Genomic DNA, 9,753 nt, shown 5'->3' on the forward strand with positions numbered 1-9,753 from the left:
TCAATCAGCCAAGCAATGATTAGGTAATCGAGTCAAGTTTTAAAATTTTAAAACTAACTTGTTTACGAAGATACTTATTCGAGCTGAACTATAAAATGTGTGTTTAAGACTAACTCGTTAAAAGTTCGGGTGAACTTGAGCTCATTGAGAATGCTATTCAAGCCAAGTTTGAGTCGAACCAAGTCGAGACGAGCTAGGTTCGACTCGAACTCGAGCTAAGCTATTAAATATTAAGTAACTAGATAATATGTTAATTTATGAACTAACTAGAAAGTATATTAACGAATACACACACATAAATATTAAGTAACCTATATAACATATATTACTTAATTACTAATATACATACTTAATTTTATATAACTAATTTTTAGTAATATATTAAACAAGTTGAGCTCATGGGCCCCTATCGAAATTTTTTTCTGAGTAAATCAGGTAGGTATTATTTACTAATCTAGCAAGTTTCAACAGTATCAAGTTCGAATTCGGATCAAGCTAAATCGAGCGGGTTGTCAAACAAACTAGTTTATTTACAGTCCTACTTGTGTGCAATGAATGAAAATAATTTTTATAAGAATTTGACACAAACTAAGCATTTTGTACTATCTATTGAGAATATGATATATTAGTATGTAACAACAAAAATGAGTGTTATGAAAACATTGGATCTTTACTTTTCTCTATCTTTCATAAAAATAAAAAATAAAAAAATCCCATTCACCTTTTCTTTGTCGCTTCTCTTGTAAAAAGAAACGGCACCCCTCCGCCTAAGAGAAATTATTGAGTTTTTATCTTTTACTTATCTCTTGTCAACCTCCGTACAAAAGAATAGAGATTGACAAATTCACCATTTAAAATGATCTTACAAGTTTAATGATGATTTTTTTAATTTTTATATTTAAAAAGAGATGAAAGAGAGAGACGTGTAAGATTGACACACTTATTTTTCATAAAATTGATGAGAAACCTCACTTTGACATCTTGAATTTTTATTCAATTTTACAAACTTCCTATGAACTCATAAATCTCTCATTTTGGACCTTTAAACTTTCAATTATTCTCAATGTGAATCTATACGTTAAATTTTAAACGTTATATGATATTTATACCCCTGTCTTTTGTATAAAATTATAACTTTCAAAACATTTTTTTATTTTTAAAAAAATGAAAATCAAGGACATTATGATCTTTTTTTGTATTTTTAACTGCTAAAATTGACGGAAGGGTACTAATTGAGAGTAATTGAAAGTTTAAGATTCTAAAATGAGATATTTAAAAGTTCAGGGGTTTGTAAAATCGGATGAAAGTTCATGTGGCCAAAGTAAAATTTTTCCTAAAATTTATTTTTTGTTATTACATGCTGATGTGTACTCCACTCAATAAAAAGTATTTATTTGAAGTCCCTATAAGTTTTTTTTTTTTTTAAAAAAAAAAATTGTTCAAAGCATATATTTTTTACTCTTAAAAAAAAAAAAAAAACACACATTAAAGAAAGAAAAACGACACCGTTCACGAGGCTACACCACTACGAAGTCGAAGATCCGTCTACTTAGGTTTCGAGCTCGTTCTCCAAACTCTTTCTTTCTTCTGACTCTTCGACAGCCAAGAGAGACTGTGGATCGTCGGCCAAAGGGCGAAAACGACGCGGCACAAGGCATGGCCGCTCCGGAAGCTCCTCTCTGCTATGTGGGAGTGGCCAAACAATCCGCTGCTTTCCGCCTCATGAAACAAATGGTACGCCCCCTTTCCTCTCTCCCTCTGATTTTTCTGTTTGAAAATTTGGATTGGACCGTTTGATTTAGGGTTTTGTTTTGGGTTTAGGGATGGGAAGAAGGAGAAGGGCTCGGGAAAGACAAGCAGGGAATCAAAAGCCACGTCAGAGTAAAAAACAAACAGGACACTACTGGTTAGTTTTGTTCGCTTATGTTTTGCGCATGTTTGGCTGCTGAGAAAATGTAGGAAAGGAAAAGAAAATGTTAACTTTTGAATTTCGCATCTCCAATTGTTAGGGGCTTAATGAAAAGAAAAATGAACTTTACTCAATTTTGAGAAGAGGGATTGGATTAATGAAATATGTAACTTAGGGTTTCGGTTTTTGGTTGGATTTTGTGATAGGTGTTGGTTTGGAGAAGCCAAACAGCTGGGCATTTGACACCACACAATTTGACAATATTCTCAAAAGGTTGAAAGTGGTATGTACATTCTGCGTTCTCTTCTTCGAAGTTAGGGTCGCTAGGTTTTAATTACGTTGCAAAGTAGCTAATTTGTTTTGTTTGGTTTTTGATTGGCAGCAATCGGCGCAACCAAGCAATGAAGGTAGGTAATGCATTATAAGATAATGAGTTTTGACTTAGTATTGCTGCTACTTTAATGTTTCAATGCAACCTGAGGATTATTTTTTTTGTGTGATAGGCGATGAGAAGAGCTCGCCTGAAGTCGGCACTGAGACCAATGTGTCTAATGATGTTCAGGGTCAAGTTGTCAAGGCCACCCGACCACAGGGAAGGTTGTTGCAATTTTGTGTAAAGTCTGTGTTGGGTGTTATGGATGTTCACAGATGATTATCTAATGCTGTATGCTTTTGTCCATTTTTCTCTGGGATAATTAGGTATAAGAAAAGAGAGAGAGGGAAGCTTGTCCATGCCTATTCTTCTAAGGATCTTGAAGGAATTCTTGTAAGCTTAAAAAGCATAGTTCTCGCGAAACTAATGTCTCCACATTCTTCTTTGTAATTATTTTTGATACTTTAATGCTTTGGGAATGTATGCTCTAGGTCAAAAAGGTTGAGGAGTCGCCTGGAACAAATCCTGATCTAGATGGCGAGTTGGAATTAGTAGAGCCATCTGAAAGTCAATTTTTTAATGATGAAGGTAATATTCGGAGTGTAAGTAGACATAGAGCTGTAAATTGTCCATTGGTTTTGAATAATGGGGGTGGAATTCTTATTGTGAAATGGTAGTTTCCTATATATGACACATTTTTTTCTCACAACATGGTTAAAACTTTCTTCACTACGCTTAAAAGTAAAATGCTAGTTTCCTATAGAATGTTTAGTTGTACTAGGTCTTTGTGTGTGCACCCTCGCCATAATATTGTTCACTACAGAAGTCAGTTGCTTGTGGAAGTCATGTTGCTTGGGAGGTTTATCCTTGCAATAGTATTATTAGTAACACCGAGAAAAAAAATATGTACGAGTAAACACAGAAATATAATTTTTGCTTCACTTTTAACCATTGGTGCCGCCATGGGAGCACAGAAGTTCATTGATGAATGCTATACACGAGAGAGATATCTGATGTAGGGAAAAAGAGATCAGACTTGGGTGATCTGAAGAATGTGTAGTGTATACTCTAATATATTGCTCCATATAAAAAATATCTACCAATTACATGCCTAATAGAGAAAAGCTGATAGGCTTGTTAAGTAGTTGTCTTCTGTCAGAGATTGAGCTGGTGCTTCGTCAAACTCTGAAATTTTAAGTCATTTCCTTCCTTTTCTTCTCATTCATTATGTTTTGTCATGATCTTGTCGTATAACCTGCAGATGGTATTTTGAATTCTGGTTCTTCTCAGAAACTTTGTGCATTATGTAATGTGTTTGTTGGAAAATAAATCTATCTGCATTTATGTGTAAAGTATGCTGTTCAATTTAAAGCCTTATATATTCCTCAATTACTTGCTATTCATAATCTTTTTGTTTACTGCTGGCTCGATGGATAAATTCATTTATTACTGAAATAGCCTTATCACATTGTGACAGAAGACAAAGTTGAAGTTGTTTCTGCAGAATGGTGGGGCTATAAATATGGGTTTATCTCAGGAGGTTTTCTTGGGGCAAAATCTTCAAGAAAGAAATCACTGATGACTGAAGAAGCTCAAACCCATAATGAGAGAACTGTATTTTTTGAAGATGATCAGGAGAATCTATACAATCTTGTCCAAGTATGTAACTTATTCTTTCAAACTCTTTCTTTGCAACATATGACATACTCCTTCACCACATAAATGATATATATTGGACGACAAAAGCTATTTAGGGAAAGTAAACAAATCTCATTTTGGACAAATATCTGGGGATCTCTTTAGCCCTATTTTTGTTTGTTTGTTTTTATTTTTGCTTTTGGAACAGAGGAGGTACTCTGTTGTTTTTGTGAACGAAAATGATTGTAAGTTTTAAAGTTCATGCTGTATTGCTCTTAGTTTAATCATTTAATTTTATCCATATTTCTGAAAGTGAAGCAAATAATGAGAAGTGACTAGTGAGGAATGGCTGATCTTTTGGTTAATAATGCTAGATGCTGATGGATTTTCTACACATCTTGTAGAAGGGTGATTTATTTACTATAGTTGTATGACAAGTTAGTTGAGTATAGGGAAGGAACAGCATAATGACAGAGAAATGTTAAGACTTTTGAGTTCTGTTATAAGTTTGCTATCATTTCAGGAGAAAGCCACAACTGGAAAGCAAGGACTGGGTATTAGGGACCGGCCAAAAAAAGTAGCCGGTTGCCACTTTAAGGGGAAGAAGACATCATTTAGTGATAGCGAAGATGAAGATTCTTCTGATCTTGGTTATTTGGGTAAACGAAAACGTGATGACTCATCAGAACAGCAACGGACAGATGAACCTAAAGTGAAGTTGAAGAAGCTGTGCAAAAAGCTTCTTCGTCAGGTCAGTTCTCCAAAAAACTGTAAATTCAATGTTCAAAATTCATTCATCACTGATTGAGGGCTTATTTCAGGTATCTGGAGAGTCATTAAAGCTGAAACAGCTGAAACTTCTTATTGATGGACACTCATCTTCTGTTTTTTCCAATTTTGCTTCAAAGAGAGATGCTCTAGCTTACTTAAAACAAAAGGTATGGTTGATGAGTTAGTGTGGAACAATTTTGGATGGAAGTATGATTTAGCCCCGAAGGATTTTTCTTTTCTTGCCAATTTTCATAATTCCTTTAATAGTTTCAGCTCTTGGGCAACATTAACAAACTGAGACCCTTAAGATGCATCATATTAGTGTTGTTTTATTTGTTCGTGTGCAATTCAATAAGTCTTTGGTTGCAATTGCAGCTGGAAGGCAGTCAGAAGTTCTACGTGGAAGGAAAAAAAGTGAGTCTTACGTCGAGGAGAGGCTGAAAATTTTGCTACAAATTTTGGAATGCCATATTCTTTTCTTGGGATTTGTGTTGCATGTACGAATCTGTGTATTGCATCTGAGGTTAGATTATCATTTAATTTACAAGACCCTTGCTAGGTCCGTTGTCGTAATTATATGGAAATTTTGTGATAATTTATGCTTTAATTGTTTTGCTCAAATGTAATGGCGGCCATTGTCATTACTTGGGTGAGACTTGTAAACAATTACGATGATGGTATTCTCATTTTTTTTAAAAAAAAAATCATATTATAGATTTGGATGGAATAAGATGAATCTACCAATTTTACAACAACCTGATATTTCTTAACCATATTCATTTGCTTTGGCCCATGATCTAACTGTTCTTAAATACTTCCTTTATGTATGCGTACTGACTAGATGACATTTTAAGTTAGCTTTTCGCCATTTCCCTAGCTGTGGCAGGAGGAAATTTGAGACCTTAGAAACTCTTGTCAAGGAGTAAAATAGAACATGAAACCACAAGCCCCGAATTAGTGGGAGGAGCTTGGGGCTCATTCTTGTTGAAGAATGAGCCAGCAACTTATAGGTAGTGACTTGGTTTAGGGAATCTATCAAAGCTATAGCGAAAGGAAGTTTTTATAGGGCAATTGTTACTGCCTATGGACCCAAACTTGAGTGATATATCCATGTTTAGGATGAAGCTTGAAGTGAAGATCTAAACCAATTAATATTGAAGAATCAGCGGATGAGTTGTAGTAAGGGTGAAATGCCACTCAAATTTAGATGTATTTGGCCCTCCTTGAAATGTGTTGGGTGCAACAGGTGACTGGACATCTATGGGTAAAGCTTAGTGTGGGCAAGATAATGAACCTACAACAATATTAGTTTTGAACAGTAGTTTTAACCAGTCATTTTGATGGGGTAAATTCTATGTCAGTTTTCTCCAACATGAATTGGATTCTCTACATTTTAAGTAAAATGTATCTAGCGTATCTTATACACTGATACTTTGCAACCTACTGCTGATTACATGTACATGATAAGCTATGTTCTCACATATTTCTATCTTACTAGCAATTTGCCTGTCTCCATCTCCTTGAGCAATCTTCTTCGTATAGATACCCATTTGGGACCATTATTAGATGTAATTGGCTTGAACAATTTTCTTTGCTATGTACTTCCCCAAATAATCGTACCCATGGAAGTACAGAGCTTCGATTTCTACTCTCTGGCCACGTACAACCATCACTGCCAGCTCTTCTCTATAGGTCTCCTGCCAAATACCAGTTTGTACTATATTCACAATTTTCCAGAAGATAGGCTCAACCTTCTTGGACGTTGTTAGGGAAAAATGAAAAGGGCCTAAGTTGTGTGGTGCTGGGTAGTTTACCTGTAAGATTTCTGAGGACATCAAGCTTTTAGCAATTTGCAGGTCCCGCTGCTTCAATGAAACCATAGATTGTTCAGATATCAGCTGTAAATCATCTCCTCGAAGTCCCATCCATTTCACATTGCAAGCTAAATGCATTTGGCATTTACATTTTACACTTTACTAAAGGAGAAAGTAGGTGCAATTTAGCATATGATATAACAAGAAATTACCGTATCTGTATGCCTCCAGGCCCATCCCTATGCTTCCATATTTGAAGGTGCAAAGTATAGCTAATCCGGCTGGATTCCTTTAAAGTTGTTTCTGGAAGTTACAATTGAGTGCTAACAAGTAACTCTTGAGGTGGCAAAGAGAAAAGTTTGCCCATACCAATCAACCAGTGCTAAAATCGGCAAGTGTGGAAAAGCCCGGCTCAATCGGTGAAGAAGAAACCTATGTCAGACCTCATAATTAAGGTTGAGACCAATCCATAATGAAGCAACAATGGAAGATTTTAGGAAAGAAGCGCCTAGCTATTGGAGCTTAAGCTCCAGTGGAGTGACATGTTCAAAACTTACCTTGTGGCAATATCTGGGTACCCTCTGGCCGTGATAAGAATGCTTGGAATTTGATTGAATATGCAATCCTCTGCCAACCGCTGGAATATTGCGTGCTATACAATGCAAGTACCCAACATATTAAGTGTCGCATGGAAAATAGAAAGAGCCATCAGAAGGTGTTGCTTGAGAATATGAGCAAAGAAACTACTACCTTTTCCACTACAATGATGTACCGTGCATCTGTCTTCAAAACCAACTTCTCTAGCAAACTCAGGTCACCAGAAATAGGATGCCCAGATGATCCACATGCAGAACAATCCACAACCTCTTGATTTGGCTCCTATGCATTTTACAAAGAGATGGAACTGGAAAATAAGTTACATATTGTATGCGTTTTTTCATCGCAAAGCAAAAGAAAGCAGTATCAAATCATGGCCAATTAAGGTAAAAACAGCCACAAACATTTGCTAATATGATCTGCTAAACAACTTTTCATCTGAGGTCACGACTCATGAGTCTAGAACACTTTCAGTGACCAATCTATATGCATGAGTTGCTAGCATTGGGCAAAATGACTTAGAAGAGTTAAACAAACTTAAAAACTGGTCGTCTACGCTATCAAGAAGAGGATTTGCTGCACTTAGATGCCCGAATTCATAGAGTGGAGGGCAGCAGGGCCCATATGCTCAGCTCATTTCCTGACCATATAAAAGCTGTCTGAAATAAGTGAGATTCGCATTGCTAGCAATTATTCGGGCACCCTAAAGTAGTGACCAAGTATCAATGCATTGTTGAAACAATGCATTGATAGTATACAAGAATTAATAATTCTCTAAGAGTCTTTATATGATAAATAACACAAGCTCGCTGCTCAAGCTGAAGGTTTAAAGCTAAGCAATTCATCCAAAAAAAAAAAAAAAAAGCTAAGCAATTCAACCCCAGATAACAAATTGAATAAAAAAAAAAAAACCCAGATAACAAAGAAAACGGCAAGTTAATTTGTTGGATTGATTTCAAATATGGGGCATCTTTTCACTACAATTAATAAAACTAAGACGAAAATTGGATAATTAACGTGCCTGCAGCAACAAGCGCCCGGCAACAAGTCCTCGGCTGGATGCCATGATTCCAAGACTAAATCGGCTGCACCGAAGCAATGCTACAACATCTGTTACACATTTACTAAGTAACTTAGAAACAGCTAAATTATAAGTATGTAAATGAAATGAATTACGAAAAAAATTAAGAGTCTTTTAAAAAAAAGATAAATACTGTGAAAACATAAAACCGAATAATCTAATTTAAAAATAATTGTTAACATTTTAGGAACTCTAATATAAAATTATTTTATAAAATCTAGAGGATCGTGATTCATAAAATGTCAGAAAATCACAAACAATTAACCTTGGATTGTTCTGTTAACCTGCAATTGAGAGGTAAAATAATCCGGCGAATCACAAAGCAATTTGTAGAAGAGCTCCCTCTGCGTGACGCGTTTTTCTTGCACCAGAATCCGAAAGCACATCTCCATCACCTTCCACACTATCACGTAGAAAAATGAAAACAAAAATGACATTATAATCTTCGAGCTCATTATTGTAGAGCAAGAAGCGAAAGATATTATTCGATTGAAATTAATACCTCGAATGAAGGCTTTAGCGGTATTGGCTCTCATCAAAGACCTTGTGCAAAACGAGTGAGAGAGGAAAATCCATGACACTTGAGTCAACAGCCCTTCACTCACTCGGCTATTGCTCGAGTCTCTACTGATCTGTCAAATAATTGACAGAAAAATTTCAACTTAATGTCCGTTTGGTTGCTGAGAAAGTGCACCGAGAAATGAAAACCTAAACATTTCCTAAATTCAATTTTCCTCTCTCCTTTCCTGAGGTTTCACAGCAACCAAGCAAAGGATGCTAATCAAGCAGCACAATGAAGTCAAATATTGAATGATTGATAGAAGTACCAGAGACAGATCGGAAATTGCAGGAGCAGGAGCGGTCAAGATTCTGAGGAAATTCAGCACCGTCACTTCGATTCTCGCTCGAACCTGAACCAAAAAATTTCGAATTTGGACCAAACCAAACAGAATGAGCAATGATGATGATGAAGAAATTGTTACCTCAGAAGGAGAGACGATATCGGCGTAGCAAAGGTTTTGATCGGAGAAGAACCGCATCGAGGATTCACGTAGATCTTCCATTTTGTGGAGCGGACCGTACGTGCTCGCGGAGAAATTTGAAATTTGTGATTGGCGCGCAAAGCCAAGGGAAGTTAAAAAATAAAAACCGCTGATTCAAAGGACTTTTTCAAATTGATGAGTACCCGTATGCCCCAAAAATTTTAAGGGTACGTTTGGTATACATAATAGCACTACAATTAATGTGGCAAACAATATCCAAGTTTTGCCACGTCAATAAATGTCGCCAACAAATTTTTTATTGACGTGTTGTATGTGATATGTCAATATTTATTGACATGTTACATTCAATACGTCAGTATTTCCTAACGTATCAATATTTGACACGTCAAGAAATTTAAATTCAATTTAAATTTTAAAATTTGATTTAAATAACTTAATATTTAAATATTTATTGACGTGCTAAAATTAGACACGTCAAAATTTATTGACATGTTAATTTGACACGTCAAGAAATTATTGTTATTTTTTAATTTTTTATATCATGTTTATTTTGTATTATATATATT

The 9,753-nt window shown here is 35.5% G+C and overlaps 2 protein-coding genes across 3 annotated transcripts; one reads left to right on the forward strand and one right to left on the reverse strand.

Moving 5' to 3' along the window:
- The first annotated feature begins 1,547 nt into the window (after positions 1–1,547).
- On the forward strand, positions 1,548–5,335 carry LOC132176525 (D111/G-patch domain-containing protein). 2 transcript variants are annotated; one of them, XM_059588761.2, is made up of 11 exons: positions 1,548–1,734; positions 1,822–1,906; positions 2,116–2,192; positions 2,292–2,316; positions 2,413–2,506; positions 2,609–2,675; positions 2,774–2,870; positions 3,763–3,941; positions 4,444–4,671; positions 4,742–4,858; positions 5,067–5,335. In XM_059588761.2, the coding sequence occupies exons 1-11, from the start codon at positions 1,657–1,659 to the stop codon at positions 5,130–5,132; spliced, it is 1,113 nt and encodes a 370-aa protein (XP_059444744.2). In that variant the 5' UTR covers positions 1,548–1,656; the 3' UTR covers positions 5,133–5,335. The 2 variants fall into 2 exon arrangements, with proteins under 2 accessions (XP_059444744.2, XP_059444743.2); XM_059588760.2 differs by having other exon boundaries at positions 1,550–1,734; positions 3,760–3,941.
- Positions 5,336–6,052: 717 nt separating this feature from the next.
- SPO11-2 (sporulation 11-2) lies at positions 6,053–9,247 on the reverse strand. Its single transcript, XM_088514927.1, has 11 exons — positions 9,167–9,247; positions 9,011–9,094; positions 8,686–8,815; positions 8,449–8,586; positions 8,124–8,212; positions 7,256–7,384; positions 7,063–7,157; positions 6,875–6,937; positions 6,718–6,794; positions 6,506–6,633; positions 6,053–6,388 (listed from the first exon to the last, which is right to left on the reverse strand). Exons 1-11 carry the CDS (start codon positions 9,245–9,247, stop codon positions 6,254–6,256), a joined length of 1,149 nt encoding a protein of 382 aa, XP_088371053.1. The 3' UTR covers positions 6,053–6,253.
- Between the last annotated feature and the right edge of the window lie 506 nt (positions 9,248–9,753).

This window comes from Corylus avellana, chromosome 3 (genome assembly GCF_965113065.1).
Source record: "Corylus avellana chromosome 3, dhCorAvel1.hap1.2, whole genome shotgun sequence".
Lineage (NCBI taxonomy): Eukaryota > Viridiplantae > Streptophyta > Magnoliopsida > Fagales > Betulaceae > Corylus > Corylus avellana.